At 58.9% G+C, this 19,173-nt stretch overlaps 1 protein-coding gene across 4 annotated transcripts in view; it reads left to right on the top strand.

The window, feature by feature from the left end:
- LOC140393331 (slit homolog 1 protein-like) overlaps positions 1 to 19,173 on the top strand; it is a 477,252-nt gene that overhangs the window by 404,841 nt on the left and 53,238 nt on the right. For 2 of the 4 annotated variants that reach the window (XM_072479669.1, XM_072479668.1), the window contains exon 37: positions 17,957 to 18,595. The exons of the other annotated variants lie outside the window; for them this stretch is intronic. In XM_072479669.1, the coding sequence (XP_072335770.1) occupies positions 17,957 to 18,195 (239 nt within the window). In that variant the 3' untranslated portion in view covers positions 18,196 to 18,595. Of the gene's footprint in view, positions 1 to 17,956; positions 18,596 to 19,173 lie in introns of those variants that run through there. 4 annotated transcript variants of the gene reach the window in all.

Raw genomic sequence — 19,173 nt, 5'->3', positions numbered from 1 at the left:
GTGGGGCTGAATTATCGCAGAGACGGAAAACATGTTGGTCTCGTCGGTCCGGGGCAAAGAAACAAGACGTCGCGCCTCATGCTCCGAGAGCCAGGGATCCCTGCCGTCCTCGCTCTGGGCCGGATTGGAGTGCGGGGGCTGATTGAGGGCAAGCTCTGCCGACCCCATCGAAGCTGACTTCGTTGATTCGCACGGCCACGGTGTCTGCGAGATGTGGGAGAGCAGAAACGTCGAGGGAGAAGAATGTTTGAAGGAAGCAGTGAATGTAATCTTTAACCCCACGTGTCCTGGAGAGTGACCTCCCCCGTTCTGCGCGACCTGCAAACCAAACCTGGAAACAGAAGAAAAGATCATTGGGAAATCAGAGCCAAGCATTCTCCCGGCCTCATTAAATGTATGCCCAGGTGTGTGCCAACAACAACTTGCATTGATATAGAGCCCCTTTTGTGCTCAAATACCCAAGGTGCTTTGCAGGCGCAACATTTGACACAGAGTCTCATAAAGAGATCTTAGAGCAGAGAACCAAACACTCGATCAGATACCCGCAGGAATGACTTACAGCTGAGGTGACCGGGGGGTGGGGAGAGAGAGAGCGTGGCAGAAAGAGCGCGTGCCAGAGAGAGCGCGTGCGAGAGAGAGCGTGCGAGAGAGAGAGAGAGAGAGCGTGCGAGAGAGAGAGAGAGAGAGCGTGCGAGAGAGAGAGAGAGAGAGCGTGCGAGAGAGAGAGAGAGCGTGCGAGAGAGAGAGAGCGTGCGAGAGAGAGAGCGTGCGAGAGAGAGCGTGTGAGAGACTGAGAGCGTGCGAGAGTGAGAGAGAGAGCGCGAGAGAGTGCGTGAGAGAGAGAGTGCGTGAGAGAGAGAGTGCGTGAGAGAGAGAGTGCGTGAGAGAGAGAGTGCGTGAGAGAGAGCGTGCGAGAGAGCGTGCGAGAGAGCGTGCGAGAGTGAGAGCGTGTGAGAGAGAGAGCGCACGAGAGAGAGAGAGAGAGATAGAGAGCACGAGAGAGTGCGTGAGAGAGAGAGTGCGTGAGAGAGAGAGTGCGTGAGAGAGAGAGTGCGTGAAAGAGAGCGTGCGAGAGAGAGAGAGCGTGCGAGAGAGAGAGAGCGTGCGAGAGAGAGAGAGCGTGCGAGAGAGAGAGCGTGCGAGAGAGAAAGAGCGTGCGAGAGAGAGAGCGTGCGAGAGAGAGCGTGCGAGAGAGAGCGTGTGAGAGTGAGAGTGTGCGAGATCGCGTGCGAGATCGCGTGCGAGAGAGCGTGTGAGAGAGAGAGCGCGCGAGAGAGAGAGAGAGAGCGCGAGAGAGAGTGCGTGAGAGAGAGCGTGCGAGAGAGAGCGTGCGAGAGAGAGCGTGCGAGAGAGAGGGTGCGAGAGAGAGCGCGAGAGAGAGAGAGCGTGCGAGAGAGTGTGCGAGAGTGTGCGAGAGAGTGCGAGAGAGTGCGAGAGAGTGCGAGAGAGTGCGAGAGAGTGCGAGAGAGTGCGAGAGAGTGCGAGAGAGTGCGAGAGAGAGTGCGAGAGAGAGTGCGTGCGAGAGAGAGAGCGTGCGAGAGAGAGAGCGTGCGAGAGAGAGAGCGTGCGAGAGAGAGAGCGTGCGAGAGAGAGAGCGTGCGAGAGAGAGAGCGTGCGAGAGAGAGAGCGTGCGTGAGAGAGAGGGTGCGAGAGAGAGAGCGTGCGAGAGAGAGAGAGAGCGTGCGAGAGAGAGAGAGAGCGTGCGAGAGAGAGAGAGAGAGCGTGCGAGAGAGAGAGCGTGCGAGAGAGAGAGAGAGAGCGTGCGAGAGAGCGTGCGAGAGAGATAGCGTGTGAGAGTGAGAGCGTGTGAGAGAGAGCGCATGAGAGAGAGAGAGAGAGAGAGAGAGAGCGCGAGAGAGTGCGTGAGAGAGAGAGTGCGTGAGAGAGAGAGTGCGTGAAAGAGAGCGTGCGAGAGAGAGAGAGCGTGCGAGAGAGAGAGAGCGTGCGAGAGAGAGAGCGTGCGAGAGAGAGAGCGTGCGAGAGAGAGAGCGTGCGAGAGAGAGAGCGTGCGAGAGAGAGAGCGTGCGAGAGAGAGCTTGCGAGAGAGAGCTTGCGAGAGAGAGCGTGCGAGAGAGAGAGCGTGCGAGAGAGAGAGCGTGCGAGAGAGAGAGCGTGCGATTGAGAGCGTGCGAGAGAGAGCGTGCAAGAGAGAGAGCGCGAGAGAGAGCGCGAGAGAGAGATGGTGCAAGTGAGAGATGGTGCAAGTGAGAGATGGTGCAAGTGAGAGATGGTGCAAGTGAGAGATGGTGCAAGTGAGAGATGGTGCAAGTGAGAGATGGTGCAAGTGAGAGATGGTGCAAGTGAGAGATCGTGCGAGAGAGAGATCGTGCGAGAGAGCGTGCGAGAGAGAGAGAGCGAGAGAGCATGCGAGAGAGAGGGTGCGAGAGCGAGAGGGTGCGAGAGCGAGAGGGTGCGAGAGCGAGAGGGTGCGAGAGCGAGAGGGTGCGAGAGCGAGAGGGTGCGAGAGCGAGAGGGTGCGAGAGCGAGAGGGTGCGAGAGCGAGAGGGTGCGAGAGCGAGAGGGTGCGAGAGCGAGAGGGTGCGAGAGCGAGAGGGTGCGAGAGCGAGAGGGTGCGAGAGCGAGAGGGTGCGAGAGCGAGAGGGTGCGAGAGCGAGAGGGTGCGAGAGCGAGAGGGTGCGAGAGCGAGAGGGTGCGAGAGCGAGAGGGTGCGAGAGAGAGAGGGTGCGAGAGAGAGAGGGTGCAAGAGAGAGGGAGGGTACGAGAGAGAGGGAGGGTACGAGAGAGCGTGCGTGAGAGGGAGGGTACGAGAGAGCGTGCGTGAGAGAGAGGGTGCGAGAGAGAGCGTGCGAGAGAGAGAGAGAGAGCGTGCGAGAGAGAGAGAGAGAGCGTGCGAGAGAGAGAGGGTGCGAGAGAGAGAGGGTGCGAGAGAGAGAGGGTGCAAGAGAGAGGGAGGGTACGAGAGAGAGAGCGTGCGTGAGAGAGAGGGTGCGAGAGAGAGAGCGTGCGAGAGAGAGAGAGAGCGTGCGAGAGAGAGAGAGAGCGTGCGAGAGAGAGAGAGAGAGCGTGCGAGAGAGAGAGAGAGAGAGCGTGCGAGAGAGCGTGCGAGAGAGATAGCGTGTGAGAGTGAGAGCGTGTGAGAGAGCGCACGAGAGAGAGAGAGAGAGAGAGAGAGAGAGAGCGCGAGAGAGTGCGTGAGAGAGAGAGTGCGTGAAAGAGAGCGTGCGAGAGAGAGAGAGCGTGCGAGAGAGAGAGAGCGTGCGAGAGAGAGAGAGCGTGCGAGAGAGAGAGCGTGCAAGAGAGAGAGAGCGTGCGAGAGAGAGAGCGTGCGAGAGAGAGAGCGTGCGAGAGAGAAAGAGCGTGCCAGAGAGAGAGCGCGCGAGAGAGAGAGAGAGAGCGCGAGAGAGTGCGTGAGAGAGAGAGTGCGTGAGAGAGAGCGTGCGAGAGAGAGAGCGTGCGAGAGAGAGAGCGTGCGAGAGAGAGGGTGCGAGAGAGAGCGTGTGAGAGAGAGCGCGAGAGAGAGAGCGTGCGAGAGAGTGTGCGAGAGTGTGCGAGAGTGTGCGAGAGTGTGCGAGAGAGTGCGAGAGAGTGCGAGAGAGTGCGAGAGAGTGCGAGAGAGTGCGAGAGAGTGCGAGAGAGTGCGAGAGAGTGCGAGAGAGTGCGAGAGAGTGCGAGAGAGAGAGTGCGAGAGAGAGAGCTTGCGAGAGCGAGAGGGTGCGAGAGCGAGAGGGTGCGAGAGCGAGAGGGTGCGAGAGCGAGAGGGTGCGAGAGCGAGAGCGTGCGAGAGAGAGAGCGTGCGAGAGAGAGAGGGTGCGAGAGAGAGAGGGTGCGAGAGAGAGAGGGTGCGAGAGAGAGAGGGTGCGAGAGAGAGAGGGTGCGAGAGAGAGGGTGCGAGAGAGAGAGCGTGCGTGAGAGAGAGGGTGCGAGAGAGAGAGCGTGCGAGAGAGAGAGCGTGCGAGAGAGAGAGAGAGCGTGCGAGAGAGAGAGAGAGAGCGTGCGAGAGAGAGAGAGAGAGCGTGCGAGAGAGAGAGAGAGAGCGTGCGAGAGAGAGAGAGAGAGCGTGCGAGAGACAGAGAGAGCGTGCGAGAGAGAGAGCGTGCGAGAGAGAGAGAGCGTGCGAGAGAGAGCGTGTGAGACTGAGAACGTGCGAGAGTGAGAGTGTGCGAGAGCGCGTGCGAGAGAGCGTGCGAGAGAGAGAGCGTGTGAGAGAGAGAGAGCGCGAGAGAGTGCGTGAGAGAGAGAGTGCGTGAGAGAGAGCGTGCGTGAGAGAGAGCGTGCGTGAGAGAGAGCGTGCGTGAGAGAGAGCGTGCGTGAGAGAGAGCGTGCGTGAGAGAGAGCGTGCGAGAGAGAGAGCGTGCGAGAGAGAGAGGGTGCGAGAGAGAGGGTGCGAGAGAGAGGGTGCGAGAGAGAGGGTGCGAGAGAGAGCGCGCGAGAGAGAGAGAGAGAGAGAGAGAGAGAGAGCGCGCGAGAGAGAGAGAGAGAGAGAGAGAGAGAGAGAGAGAGAGCGCGCGAGAGAGAGAGAGAGAGCGCGCGAGAGAGAGAGCGCGCGAGAGAGAGAGCGTGCGAGAGAGAGAGCGTGCGAGAGAGAGAGCGTGCGAGAGAGAGAGCGTGCGAGAGAGAGAGCGTGCGAGAGAGAGAGCGTGCGAGAGAGAGAGCGTGCGAGAGAGAGAGCGTGCGAGAGAGAGAGAGCGCGAGAGAGAGCGCGAGAGAGAGATGGTGCATGTGAGAGATGGTGCAAGTGAGAGATCGTGCGAGAGAGAGATCATGCGAGAGAGAGAGCGTGCGAGAGAGCGTGCGAGAGAGAGCGAGAGAGAGAGTGTGAGAGAGAGAGTGTGAGAGAGAGAGTGTGAGAGAGAGAGTGTGAGAGAGAGAGTGTGAGAGAGAGAGTGTGAGAGAGAGAGTGTGAGAGAGAGAGCGTGAGAGAGAGCGCGAGAGAGAGAGCGAGAGAGAGTGTGCAAGAGAGTGTGCAAGAGAGTGTGCAAGAGAGTGTGCGAGAGAGTGTGCGAGAGAGCGAGTGCGAGAGTGTGCGAGAGAGAGAGTGCGAGAGAGCATACGAGAGAGAGAGAGCGCGCGAGAGAGTGCGAGAGAGAGAGCGTGCGAGAGAGAGAGCGTGCGAGAGAGAGAGCGTGCGAGAGAGAGAGCGTGCGAGAGAGAGGGTGCAAGAGCGAGAGGGTGCGAGAGCGAGAGGGTGCAAGAGCGAGAGGGTGCGAGAGAGAGATCGTGCGAGAGAGAGCGTGTGAGAGAGGGAGCGTGTGAGAGAGAGAGCATGTGAGAGAGAGAGCGTGTGAGAGAGAGAGGGTGCGAGAGAGAGAGGGTGCGAGAGAGAGAGGGTGCGAGAGAGAGAGGGTGCGAGAGAGAGAGGGTGCGAGAGAGAGAGGGTGCAAGAGAGAGGGAGGGTACGAGAGAGAGAGCGTGCATGAGAGAGAGGGTGCGAGAGAGAGAGGGTGTGAGAGAGAGAGAGAGAGAGAGTGCGTGCGAGAGAGAGAGAGCGTGCGAGAGAGAGAGAGCGTGCGAGAGAGAGAGAGAGAGCGTGCAAGAGAGAGCGTGCGAGAGAGAGAGAGCGTGTGAGAGAGATCGTGCAAGAGAGTGTGCAAGAGAGAGTGTGCGAGAGTGTGCGAGAGAGAGTGTGCGAGAGAGAGTGTGCGAGAGAGAGTGTGCGAGAGAGAGTGTGCGAGAGAGAGTGTGCGAGAGAGAGAGTGTGCGAGAGAGAGAGTGTGCGAGAGAGAGAGTGTGCGAGAGAGAGAGAGCGTGTGAGAGAGAGCGTGCAAGAGAGTGTGCGAGAGAGAGTGTGCGAGAGAGAGTGTGCGAGAGAGAGTGTGCGAGAGAGAGTGTGCGAGAGAGAGTGTGTGCGAGAGAGAGAGTGTGCGAGAGAGTGTGCGAGAGAGAGAGTGTGCGAGAGAGAGTGTGTGCGAGAGAGAGAGTGTGCGAGAGAGAGAGTGTGCGAGAGAGAGAGTGTGCGAGAGAGAGAGTGTGCGAGAGAGAGAGTGTGCGAGAGAGAGAGTGTGCGAGAGAGAGAGTGTGCGAGAGAGAGAGTGCGCGAGAGAGAGAGTGCGCGAGAGAGAGAGTGCGCGAGAGAGAGAGTGCGCGAGAGAGAGTGTGCGCGAGAGAGAGTGTGCGCGAGAGAGTGTGCGCGAGAGAGAGTGTGCGCGAGAGAGAGTGTGCGCGAGAGAGAGTGTGCGCGAGAGAGAGTGTGCGCGAGAGAGAGTGTGCGCGAGAGAGAGTGTGCGCGAGAGAGAGTGTGCGCGAGAGAGAGTGTGCGCGAGAGAGAGTGTGCGCGAGAGAGAGTGTGCGCGAGAGAGAGTGTGCGCGAGAGAGAGTGTGCGCGAGAGAGAGTGTGCGCGAGAGAGAGTGTGCGCGAGAGAGAGTGTGCGCGAGAGAGAGTGTGCGCGAGAGAGAGTGTGCGCGAGAGAGAGTGTGCGCGAGAGAGAGTGTGCGCGAGAGAGAGTGTGCGCGAGAGAGAGTGTGCGCGAGAGAGAGTGTGCGCGAGAGAGAGAGGGTGCGAGAGAGAGAGGGTGCGAGAGAGAGAGGGTGCGAGAGAGAGAGGGTGCGAGAGAGAGGGTGCGAGAGAGAGGGTGCGAGAGAGAGCGTGCGAGAGAGTGGGTGCGAGAGAGAGCGTGCGAGAGAGAGAGAGAGCGTGCGAGAGAGAGCGTGCGAGAGAGCGTGCGAGAAGTGCGTGCAAAACAGAGCGTGCAAAAGAGAGCGTACGAAAGAGCGTACGAGAGTGAGCGTGCGAGAGAGAAGAGAGCATGTGAGAGCGCACCAGAGAGAGCGTATCAGAGAGAGCCCATGCAAGAGAGCATGCGAGAGAGCGTGCGAGAGAGAGAGCGTGCAAGAGAGTGTGCAAGAGAGAGAGAGTGTGCGAGAGAGAGAGTGTGCGAGAGAGAGAGTGTGCGAGAGAGAGAGTGTGCGAGAGAGAGAGTGTGCGAGAGAGAGAGAGTGTGCGAGAGAGAGGGTGTGCGAGAGAGAGGGTGTGCGAGAGAGAGGGTGCGCGAGAGAGAGGGTGCGCGAGAGAGAGGGTGCGAGAGAGAGGGTGCGAGAGAGAGGGTGCGAGAGAGAGGGTGCGAGAGAGAGGGTGCGAGAGAGAGGGTGCGAGAGAGAGGGTGCGAGAGAGAGGGTGCGAGAGAGAGGGTGCGAGAGAGAGGGTGCGAGAGAGAGGGTGCGAGAGAGAGGGTGCGAGAGAGAGGGTGCGAGAGAGAGGGTGCGAGAGAGAGGGTGCGAGAGAGAGGGTGCGAGAGAGAGGGTGCGAGAGAGAGGGTGCGAGAGAGAGAGCGTGCGAGAGAGAGAGGGTGCGAGAGAGAGAGGGTGCGAGAGAGGGTGCAAGAGAGAGAGAGGGTGCGAGAGAGAGAGCGTGCGAGAGAGAGAGCGTGCGAGAGAGAGAGCGTGCTAGAGAGATCGTGTGCGAGAGAGCATGCAAGAGAGAGCGTGCAAGAGAGAGAGAGCGTGCAAGAGAGAGAGCATGCAAGAGGGAGAGCGTGCGAGGGAGAGCGTGCGAGAGAGAACGTGCGAGAGAAAGAGCGTGCGAGAGAGAAAGAGCGTGCGAGAGAGAGAGAGCGTGCGAGAGAGAGAGAGCGTGCGAGAGAGAGATGGCGTGCGAGAGAGAGATGGCGTGCGAGAGAGAGAGGGCGTGCGAGAGAGAGAGTGCAAGAGAGAGCGTGCAAAAGAGAGCGTGCAAAAGAGAGCGTACGAAAGAGAGCGTACGAGAGTGAGCGTGCAAGAGAGAAGAGAGCATGTGAGAGCGTACAAGAGAGAGCGTATCAGAGAGAGCCCATGCAAGAGAGCATGCGAGGGAGCGTGCGAGAGAGAGGGTGCGAGAGAGAGGGTGCGAGAGAGAGAGGGTGCGAGAGAGAGAGGGTGCGAGAGAGAGAGGGTGCGAGAGAGAGAGGGTGCGAGAGGGAGAGGGTGCGAGAGGGAGAGGGTGCGAGAGGGAGAGGGTGCGAGAGAGAGAGGGTGCGAGAGAGAGAGGGTGCGAGAGAGAGAGGGTGCGAGAGAGAGAGGGTGCGAGAGAGAGAGGGTGCGAGAGAGAGAGGGTGCGAGAGAGAGAGGGTGCGAGAGAGAGAGGGTGCGAGAGAGAGAGGGTGCGAGAGAGAGAGGGTGCGAGAGAGAGAGGGTGCGAGAGAGAGAGGGTGCGAGAGAGAGAGGGTGCGAGAGAGAGAGGGTGCGAGAGAGAGAGGGTGCGAGAGAGAGAGGGTGCGAGAGAGAGAGGGTGCGAGAGAGAGAGGGTGCGAGAGAGAGAGGGTGCGAGAGAGAGAGGGTGCGAGAGAGAGAGGGTGCGAGAGAGAGAGGGTGCGAGAGAGAGAGGGTGCGAGAGAGAGAGGGTGCGAGAGAGAGAGGGTGCGAGAGAGAGAGGGTGCGAGAGAGAGAGGGTGCGAGAGAGAGAGGGTGCGAGAGAGAGAGGGTGCGAGAGAGAGAGGGTGCGAGAGAGAGAGGGTGCGAGAGAGAGAGCGTGCGAGAGAGAGAGGGTGCGAGAGAGAGAGCGTGCGAGAGAGAGAGCGTGCGAGAGAGAGAGCGTGCGAGAGAGAGAGAGCGTGCAAGAGAGAGAGAGCGTGCAAGAGAGGGAGAGCGTGCAAGAGGGAGAGCGTGCGAGAGAGAGAGAGAGAGAGCGTGCGAGAGAGAGAGCGTGCGAGAGAGCGTGCAAGAGAGAGAGAGCGTGCAAGAGAGGGAGAGCGTGCAAGAGGGAGAGCGTGCGAGAGAGAGAAAGAGCGTGCGAGAGAGAAAGAGCGTGCGAGAGAGAGAGAGCGTGCGAGAGAGAGAGAGAGCGTGCGAGAGAGAGAGAGCGTGCGAGAGAGAGAGAGCGTGCGAGAGAGAGAGAGCGTGCGAGAGAGAGAGAACGTGCGAGAGAGAGAGAGCGTGCGAGAGAGAGAGAGCGTGCGAGAGAGAGCGTGCGAGAGAGAGAGGGCGTGCGAGAGAGCGTGCAAAAGAGAGCGTGCAAAAGAGAGCGTGCAAAAGAGAGCGTGCAAAAGAGAGCGTACAAAAGAGAGCGTGCAAGAGAGAAGAGAGCATGTGAGAGCGTACCAGAGAGAGCGTATCAGAGAGAGCCCAAGAGAGCATGCGAGGGAGCGTGCGAGAGAGAGTGTGCGAGAGAGACCGAGCATGCGAGAGAGAGCGTGCCTGAGAGAAAGAGCGTGAGAGAGAGAGGGTGCGAGAGAGAGAGGGTGCGAGAGAGAGAGGGTGCGAGAGAGAGAGGGTGCGAGAGAGAGAGGGTGCGAGAGAGAGAGGGTGCGAGAGACAGAGGGTGCGAGAGAGAGAGGGTGCGAGAGAGAGAGGGTGCGAGAGAGAGAGGGTGCGAGAGAGAGAGGGTGCGAGAGAGAGAGGGTGCGAGAGAGAGAGGGTGCGAGAGAGAGAGGGTGCGAGAGAGAGAGGGTGCGAGAGAGAGAGGGTGCGAGAGAGAGAGGGTGCGAGAGAGAGAGGGTGCGAGAGAGAGAGGGTGCGAGAGAGAGAGGGTGCGAGAGAGAGAGGGTGCGAGAGAGAGCGTGTGCGAGAGAGAGCGTGCGAGAGAGAACGTGTGCGAGAGAGCATGCAAGAGAGAGTGTGCAAGAGAGAGAGCATGCAAGAGAGAGAGCATGCAAGAGAGAGAGCATGCAAGAGGGAGAGCGTGCGAGAGAGAAAGAGCGTGCGAGAGAGAAAGAGCGTGCAAGAGAGAAAGAGCGTGCGAGAGAGGGCGTGCGAGAGAGGGCGTGCAAGAGAGAGAGGGCGTGCGAGAGAGAGAGGGCGTGCGAGAGAGAGAGAGCGTGCGAGAGAGAGAGAGAGCGTGCGAGAGAGAGACAGCGTGCGAGAGAGAGAGACAGCGTGCGAGAGAGACCGAGCATGCGAGAGAGAGCGTGCCTGAGAGAAAGAGCGTGCGAGAGAGCATGCAAGAGAGAGAGTGTGCAAGAGAGAGCGAGCGTGCAAGAGAGACAGAGCGTGCAAGAGAGACAGAGCGTGCAAGAGAGACAGAGCGTGCAAGAGAGACAGAGCGTGCAAGAGAGACAGAGCGTGCAAGAGAGAGAGCGTGCAAGAGAGAGAGCGTGCAAGAGAGAGAGCGTGCAAGGGAGACAGAGCGTGCAAGAGAGAGAGAGCATGCGAGAGAGAGCGTGCAAGAGAGAGAGAGAGCGTGCAAGAGAGAGCGTGCGACAGAGAGGGAGCGTGCGAGAGAGAGCGCGCGAGAGATCGTGCGAGAGAAAGCGTGCGAGAAAGAGCGTGCAAGAGAGAGTGTGCGAGACAGAGAGAGCGTGCGAGACAGAGAGAGCGTGTGAGACAGAGAGAGCGTGCGAGACAGAGCATGCGAGAGAGACAGAGCGTGCGAGAGAGAGAGCACGCGAGAGAGAGCGTGCGAGAGGGAGAGCGTGCGAGAGAGAGAGCGTGCGAGAGAGAGAACGCGCGAGAGAGAGAACACGCGAGAGAGAGAGCGCGCGAGAGAGAGCACTAGAGTGAGCACGAGAGAGAGCGGAGAGAGAGCCCGAGAGAGAGCGCGAGAGAGCCCGAGAGAGAGCGCGAGAGTGCCCGAGAGAGAGCGCGAGAGAGAGCGGAGAGAGCGCGTGCAAGAGAGTGCGTGCAAGAGAGCGCGTGCAAGAGAGCGCGTGCAAGAGAGCGCGTGCAAGAGAGCGCGTGCAAGCGAGAGCGTGCGAGAGAGAGCGTGCGAGAGAGAGCGTGCGAGAGAGAGCGTGCGAGAGAGAGCGTGCGAGAGAGAGCGTGCGAGAGAGAGCGTGCGAGAGAGAGCGTGCGAGAGAGCGTGCGAGAGAGAGCGTGCGAGAGAGAGCGTGCGAGAGAGAGCGTGCGAGAGAGAGCGTGCGAGAGAGAGCGTGCGAGAGAGAGTGCGTGCGAGAGCGAGTGAGCATGCGAGAGCGCTTGCGAGAGACAGCGTGCGAGAGAGAGTGCGAGAAAGTGAGAGTGCAAGAAAGAGAGTGCGCGAGAGAGCGTGCGAGAAAGAGCGTGCAAGAGAGAGCGTGCAAGGGAGAGGGAGCGTGAGAGAGAGCGTGCGTGAGAGCATTCGAGAGAACGTGCGAGAGTGTGTGCGTGCGAGAGAGTGTGCGTGCGAGAGAGTGTGTGTGCGAGAGAGTGCGTGCGAGAGAGCGTGCGAGAGAGAGAGAGCGTGCGTGCGAGAGAGCGTGCGAGAGAGCGTGCGAGAGAGAGAGCATGAGAGAGAGAGCGTGCGAGAGAAAGAGCAAGTGAGAGAGAGAGCACATGAGAGAGAGCGTGCGAGAGAGTGCATGCGAGAGAGCGAGCGCATGCGAGAGAGAGCATGCAAGAGAGCGCGTGCAAGAGAGCGCGTGCAAGAGAGCGCGTGCAAGAGAGCGCGTGCAAGAGAGCGCGTGCAAGAGAGCGCATGCAAGAGAGCGCGTGCAAGAGAGCGCGTGCAAGAGAGCGCGTACAAGAGAGCGCGTACAAGAGAGCGCGTACAAGAGAGCACGCACAAGAGAGCGCGTACAAGAGAGCGCGTGCAAGCGACAGCGCGTAGAAGAGAGCGCGTACAAGAGAGTGCGTGCAAGCGAGAGCGTGCAAGCGAGAGCGTGCGAGCGAGTGCGAGAGAGAGCGTGCGAGAGAGAGCGTGCGAGAGAGAGCGTGCGAGAGAGAGCGTGCAAGAGAGCGTGCGAGAGAGAGAGGGCGTGCGAGAGAGAGCGTGCAAGAGAGAGCGTGCAAAAGAGAGCGTGCAAAAGAGAGCGTGCAAAAGAGAGCGTGCAAAAGAGAGCGTACGAAAGAGAGCGTACGAAAGAGAGCGTACGAAAGAGAGCGTACGAAAGAGAGCGTACGAAAGTGATCGTACGAAAGGGAGCGTACGAGAGTGAGCGTGCAAGAGAGAAGAGAGCATGTGAGAGCGTACCAGAGAGAGCGTATCAGAGAGAGCCCATGCAAGAGAGCATGCGAGGGAGCGTGCGAGAGAGAGTGTGCGAGAGAGAGAGGGTGCGAGAGAGAGGGTGCGAGAGAGAGAGCGTGCGAGAGAGAGAGGGTGCGAGAGAGAGAGGGTGCGAGAGAGAGAGGGTGCGAGAGAGAGAGGGGGTGCGAGAGAGAGAGGGGGTGGGAGAGAGAGAGAGGGTGCGAGAGAGAGAGAGGGTGCGAGAGAGAGAGAGGGTGCGAGAGAGAGAGAGGGTGCGAGAGAGAGAGGGTGCGAGAGAGAGAGGGTGCGAGAGAGAGAGGGTGCGAGAGAGAGAGGGTGCGAGAGAGAGAGGGTGCGAGAGAGAGAGGGTGCGAGAGAGAGAGGGTGCGAGAGAGGGTGCGAGAGAGAGAGGGTGCGAGAGAGAGAGGGTGCGAGAGAGAGAGGGTGCGAGAGAGAGAGGGTGCGAGAGAGAGAGCGTGCGAGAGAGAGAGCGTGCGAGAGAGAGAGCGTGCGAGAGAGCGTGCGAGAGAGAGAGCGTGCGAGAGAGAGAGCGTGCGAGAGAGAGAGCGTGCGAGAGAGAGAGCGTGCAAGAGAGAACGTGTGCGAGAGAGCATGCAAGAGAGAGTGTGCAAGAGAGAGAGAGCGTGCAAGAGAGAGAGCGTGCAAGAGAGAGAGCATGCAAGAGGGAGAGCGTGCGAGAGAGAGCGTGCGAGAGCGAGAGAGAGCGTGCGAGAGAGAGAGAAAGAGCGTGCGAGAGAGAGAGAAAGAGCGTGCGAGAGAGAAAGAGCGTGCAAGAGAGAAAGAGCGTGCGAGAGAGAGCGTGCGAGAGAGAGAGAGGGCGTGCGAGAGAGAGAGAGCGTGCGAGAGAGACAACGTGCGAGAGAGACCGAGCATGCGAGAGAGCGTGCCTGAGAGAAAGAGCGTGTGAGAGAGAGCATGCAAGAGAGAGAGAGCGTGCAAGAGAGAGCGAGCGTGCAAGAGAGAAAGAGCGTGCGAGAGAGCATGCAAGAGAGAGAGAGTGTGCAAGAGAGAGCGAGCGTGCAAGAGAGAGCGAGCGTGCAAGAGAGAGCGAGCGTGCAAGAGAGACAGAGCGTGCAAGAGAGACAGAGCGTGCAAGAGAGACAGAGCGTGCAAGAGAGACAGAGCGTGCAAGAGAGACAGAGCGTGCAAGAGAGAGTGTGCAAGAGAGAGAGCGTGCAAGAGAGAGAGCGTGCAAGAGAGAGAGCGTGCAAGAGAGAGAGCGTGCAAGAGAGAGAGCGTGCAAGAGAGAGAGCGTGCAAGAGAGAGAGCGTGCAAGAGAGACAGAGCGTGCAAGAGAGAGAGAGAGCATGCGAGAGAGAGCATGCAAGAGAGAGCGTGCAAGAGAGAGAGAGAGCGTGCAAGAGAGAGCGTGCGACAGAGAGGGAGCGTGCGAGAGAGAGCACGCGAGAGATCGTGCGAGAGAAAGCGTGCGAGAAAGAGCGTGCAAGAGAGAGCGTGCGAGACAGAGAGAGCGTGTGAGACAGAGCGTGCGAGACAGAGCATGCGAGAGAGACAGAGCGTGCGAGAGAGAGCGTGCGAGAGAGAGCGTGCGAGAGAGAGTGTGCGAGAGAGAACGCGCGAGAGAGAGAACGCGCGAGAAAGAGAGCGCGCGAGAGAGAGCACTAGAGTGAGCACGAGAGAGAGCGGAGAGAGAGCCCGAGAGAGAGCGCGAGAGAGCCCGAGAGAGAGCGCGAGAGAGCCCGAGAGAGAGCGCGAGAGAGAGCGCGAGAGAGAGCACGTGCAAGAGAGCGCGTGCAAGAGAGCGCGTGCAAGAGAGCGCGTGCAAGAGAGCGCGTGCAAGCGAGAGCGTGCGAGAGAGAGCGTGCGAGAGAGAGCGTGCGAGAGAGAGCGTGCGAGAGAGAGCGTGCGAGAGAGAGCGTGCGAGAGAGAGCGTGCGAGAGAGAGTGCGTGCGAGAGAGAGTGCGTGCGAGAGCGAGTGAGCATGCGAGAGCACTTGCGAGAGACAGCGTGCGAGAGAGAGTGCGAGAAAGGGAGAGTGCAAGAAAGAGAGTGCGCGAGAGAGCGTGCGAGAAAGAGCGTGCAAGAGAGAGCGTGCAAGGGAGAGGGAGCGTGAGAGAGAGCGTGCGAGAGTGTGTGCGTGCGAGAGAGTGTGCGTGCGAGAGTGTGCGTGCGAGAGAGTGCGTGCGAGAGAGCGTGCGAGAGAGAGCGTGCGTGCGAGAGAGCGTGCGAGAGAGAGAGCATGAGAGAGAGAGCGTGCGAGAGAAAGAGCAAGTGAGAGAGAGAGCACACGAGAGAGAGCGTGCGAGAGAGAGAGTGCATGCGAGAGAGCGAGCGCATGCGAGAGAGCGCGTGCAAGAGAGCGCGTGCAAGAGAGCGCGTGCAAGAGAGCGCGTGCAAGAGAGCGCGTGCAAGAGAGCGCGTGCAAGAGAGCGCGTACAAGAGCGCGTACAAGAGAGCGCGTACAAGAGAGCGCGTACAAGAGAGCTCGTGTAAGCGACAGCGCGTAGAAGAGAGCGTGTAGAAGAGAGCGCGTGCAAGCGAGAGCGTGCGAGCGAGTGCGAGAGAGAGCGTGTGAGAGCGTGCGAGAGAGAGCGTGCGAGAGAGAGCGTGCAAGAGAGCGTGCAAGAGAGCGTGCGAGAGAGCGTGGGCGTGCGAGAGAGAGCGTGCAAGAGAGAGCGTGCAAAAGAGAGCGTGCAAAAGAGAGCGTGCAAAAGAGAGCGTGCAAAAGAGAGCGTACGAAAGAGAGCGTACGAAAGAGAGCGTACGAAAGAGCGTATGAGAGTGAGCGTGCAAGAGAGAAGAGAGCATGTGAGAGCGTACCAGAGAGAGCGTATCAGAGAGAGCCCATGCAAGAGAGCATGCGAGGGAGCGTGCGAGAGAGAGTGTGCGAGAGAGAGAGGGTGCGAGAGAGAGGGTGCGAGAGAGAGAGCGTGCGAGAGAGAGAGGGTGCGAGAGAGAGAGGGTGCGAGAGAGAGAGGGTGCGAGAGAGAGAGGGTGCGAGAGAGAGAGGGTGCGAGAGAGAGGGTGCGAGAGAGAGGGTGCGAGAGAGAGAGCGTGCGAGAGAGAGAGCGTGCGAGAGAGAGAGCGTGCGAGAGAGAGAGCGTGCGAGAGAGAGAGCGTGCGAGAGAGAGAGCGTGCGAGAGAGAGAGCGTGCGAGAGAGAGAGCGTGCGAGAGAGAGAGCATGCAAGAGAGAGTGTGCAAGAGAGAGTGTGCAAGAGAGAGTGTGCAAGAGAGAGAGCATGCAAGAGGGAGAGCGTGCGAGAGAGAGCGTGCGAGAGAGAGCGTGCAAGAGAGAAAGAGCGTGCGAGAGAGGGCGTGCGAGAGAGGGCGTGCGAGAGAGAGAGGGCGTGCGAGAGAGAGAGGGCGTGCGAGAGAGCGTGCGAGAGAGAGCGTGCGAGAGAGACCGAGCATGCGAGAGAGAGAGCGTGCCTGAGAGAAAGAGCGTGTGAGAGAGAGCATGCAAGAGAGAGAGAGCGTGCAAGAGAGAGCGTGCAAGAGAGATAGAGCGTGCAAGAGAGATAGAGCGTGCAAGAGAGACAGAGCGTGCAAGAGAGAGTGTGCAAGAGAGAGAGAGCGTGCAAGAGACAGAGCGTGCAAGAGAGACAGCGTGCAAGAGAGACAGAGCGTGCAAGAGAGACAGAGCGTGCAAGAGAGACAGAGCGTGCAAGAGAGACAGAGCGTGCGAGACAGAGCGTGCGAGAGAGAGCGTGCAAGAGAGAGAGAGCGTGCGAGAGAGAGAGAGCGTGCAAGAGAGAGAGAGAGCGTGCAAGAGATAGCGTGCGACAGAGAGGGAGCGTGCGAGAGAGCGCGCGAGAGATCGTGCGAGAGAAAGCGTGCGAGAAAGAGCGTGCAGAGAGCGTGCAAGAGAGAGAGAGTGCGAGACAGAGAGAGCGTGCGAGACAGAGCGTGCGAGACAGAGCATGCGAGAGAGACAGAGCGTGTGAGAGAGAGAGCACGCGAGAGAGAGCGTGCGAGAGAGAGAGCGTGCGAGAGAGAGAGCGTGCGAGAGGGAGAGCGTGCGAGAGGGAGAGCGTGCGAGAGGGAGAGCGCGCGAGAGAGAGGACGCGCGAGAGAGAACGCGCGAGAGAGAGAGCGTGCGAGAGAGAGCACTAGAGTGAGCACGAGAGAGAGCGGAGAGAGAGCCCGAGAGAGAGCGCGCGAGAGAGCGCGTGCAAGAGAGCGCGTGCAAGCGAGAGTGTGCAAGCGAGAGCGTGCGAGAGAGAGCGTGCGAGAGAGAGCGTGCGAGAGAGAGCGTGCAAGAGAGCGTGCAAGAGAGAGCGTGCGAGAGAGAGCGTGCGAGAGAGAGCGTGCGAGAGAGAGTGCGTGCGAGAGCGAGTGAGCATGCGAGAGTGCTTGCAAGAGACTGCGTGCGAGAGAGAGTGCGAGAAAGGGAGAGTGCAAGAAAGAGAGCGTGCGAGAAAGAGCGTGCAAGAGAGAGCGTGCAAGAGAGAGGGAGCGTGAGAGAGAGTGTGCGTGAGAGAGCATTCGAGAGAACGTGCGAGAGAGTGTGCGTGCGAGAGTGTGCGTGCGAGAGAGTGTGCGTGCGAGAGTGTGCTTGCGAGTGTGCGTGCGAGAGTGTGCGTGCGAGAGAGCGTGCGAGAGAGCATGCGAGAGAGAGCGTGCGAGAGAGGGAGCGTGCGTGCGAGAGAGCGTGCGAGAGAGAGAGCGTGCGAGAGAAAGAGCAAGTGAGAGAGAGAGCACACGAGAGAGAGCGTGCGAGAGAGAGAGTGCATGCGAGAGAGCGAGCGCATGCGAGAGATCGAGCGCATGAGAGAGCGAGCGCATGCGAGAGAGAGCGTGCAAGAGAGCGCGTGCAAGAGCATGTGCAAGAGAGTGCATGCAAGAGAGCGCGTGCAAGAGAGCGCGTGCAAGAGAGCGCGTGCAAGAGAGCGCGTGCAAGAGAGCGCGTGCAAGAGAGCGCGTGCAAGAGAGCGCGTGCAAGAGAGCGCGTGCAAGCGAGCGCGTGCGAGCGAGTGCGAGAGAGAGCGTGCGAGAGAGAGCGTGCAAGAGAGCGTGCGAGAGAGAGCGTGCGAGAGCAGCATGCAAGAGAGTGCGTGCGAGAGTGAGTGAGCATGCGAGAGTGCGTGCGAGAGACAGCGTGCGAGAGAGTGCGAGAAAGGGAGAGTGCAAGAAAGAGAGCGCGCGAGAGAGCGTGCGAGAGAAAGCGTGCAAGACAGAGCATGCAAGAGAGAGCGTGCAAGAGACCATGCGAGAAAGAGAGCGTGCAAGAGAGAGGGAGCGTGAGAGAGAGAGCGTACGCGAGAGAGCATTCGAGAGAACGTGCGAGTGTGTGCATGCGAGTGTGCGTGCGAGAGTGTGCATGCGAGTGAGCGTGCGAGAGAGAGAGAGCGAGAGAAAGCATGCAAGAGAGCGTGCGAGAGAGAGCGTGCGAGAGAAAGAGCAAGTGAGAGAGAGAGCACGCGAGAGAGCGTGCAAGAGAGCGCATGGGTGTGTGAGAGTGCGAGAGGGAGCGTGCAAGAGAGAGAGAGAGAGAGAGCGTGCGAGAGAGTGAGCATGCGAGAGAGGGAGAGCAAGAGAAAACAATTACAATAGGTGCTCAACCTGCCAGATTTGTAAGAATCTTGTCTGAATGAACAGGGTCCGAGGAAACTTCAAAAACTCTTGGAAGTAAGAAAATTACAAGTTTCAGCTCATTTCCTTGTCACCCGTGCATATCACACATACCATGAATTTGGAATGGAGAAAAGATTTCTATTTAATCTTTGACTAATTCTTCTGCCATAAATCCATTAAAAGATACAGGGCAGGTCCACTTCAAAAACAAATTACTATTAAACGGTCAGCAAAGTTTCATGCTGCCACTGGAAAGCCGATGATGAGGGACCGAACCCCTCCCTGCCCCAAACAGGTTTGGGTGGGGTATAAATATTGGCCAGGACACGAGGGAGAAATCTTCAGCCCCTCTTCGAGATAGGATTCACCCGAGCAAGCAGCTGCGTTTAACCTTTCAGCTGAAATTAGCACCCCCAACAATGCAGTGTTCCCACAGCACTGCGCTGGAGTGTTTGCCTTGATGGTTCTGTGCCCAAACCCTGGGAGCAGGTCTTAATTCCGGGACCCTGTGATTCAGCCCGGGACGGTGGGAGCCTTCAGGTGCAAATGCGGAACAGCCCTCGAGAAGGTTCTGACTGATTTTCTCTTGTCTCTCCTTATCCCGTGACCCCCACCCCTTCCCTTCCCCTCCTCCCCACGCACCTTTGCAGAAGCTGAGTGTCGAGGGGTCCCCGTGCGAGACTATTACCAGCTGCAGAGAGGCTACACCATCTGCCAGAGTACACGACGCGTCTCCTGGGTGGAGTGCCAGGGATCATGCCAAGGCCCAGGTTGCTGCATTGAGCTGCGGGTGAAGCGACGGAAATATACCTTTGAGTGTAGTGATGGCTCGTTCTTCACTGAGGAAGTGGGGAAAAGCACCAAGTGTGGCTGCACGCGGTGCCTGTAGATCGCAATCCTTCGCACGAGGCAGAGTATATTATATATCTTAAAACAAACACACACCAGTCAATGACATCGCAAATCAGCAAGATCGACAAAGGGCAGTGACTTATTTGTACAATTAGACTGGTTTGAAACAGTCACAAAAATAACCGGAAAACACTGTCCGATCCGGCACGTTCTCTCTGGACACGAGGGAGAATTGTGCATTCAGAAGAAAATAAACCACTGTGCTGCATTGTCACAACCAGAAGATCAGAGGTGAGGTCTTGGAGCATCTGCAAGCGGTACTGAACGCTGCGGGGACTGTGGGGGAGGTACGCAATCCAGGCTGCCAAGACTGTCTGCCCCTTGTCTTTCTTACATTCTTGCAGAGTGGCTTGTCTGATGTTAGGGGAGGGGGAGGGGGGGGGGGTCTCGAAATCACATTTTTTTTTTAAACCAAACAAATCCAACTCTTGCTCTTGTGCATGTCAGAGAGGAATGAAATCTCCCTTTACATTCCAGAACTATTCAAACAGAAGACGCGACGAAACATATCATCCTCGCATATTTGATGAGGACAGTGTAGAGGGAACTTTACTCTGTATGTAACCCCATGCTGTACCTGTCCTGAGAGTGTTTGATGGGGACAGTGTAGAGGGAGCTTTACTCTGTATGTAACCCCATGCTGTACCTGTCCTGAGAGTGTTTGATGGGGACAGTGTAGAGGGAGCTTTACTCTGTATGTAACCCCATGCTGTACCTGTCCTGAGAGTGTTTGATGGGGACAGTGTAGAGGGAGCTTTACTCTGTATGTAACCCCATGCTGTACCTGTCCTGAGAGTGTTTGATGGGGACAGTGTAGGGGGAGCTTTACTCTGTATGTAACCCCGTGCTGTACCTGTCCTGAGAGTGTTTGATGGGGACAGTGTAGGGGGAGCTTTACTCTGTATCTAACCCCGCGCTGTACCTGTCCTGGGTGTGTTTGATGGGGACAGTGTAG

Source organism: Scyliorhinus torazame, chromosome 16 (genome assembly GCF_047496885.1).
Source record: "Scyliorhinus torazame isolate Kashiwa2021f chromosome 16, sScyTor2.1, whole genome shotgun sequence".
Taxonomy (NCBI): domain Eukaryota; kingdom Metazoa; phylum Chordata; class Chondrichthyes; order Carcharhiniformes; family Scyliorhinidae; genus Scyliorhinus; species Scyliorhinus torazame.
Note: the sequence above shows the minus strand (reverse complement) of the source record. Positions and strands in the feature narration are given on the sequence as shown.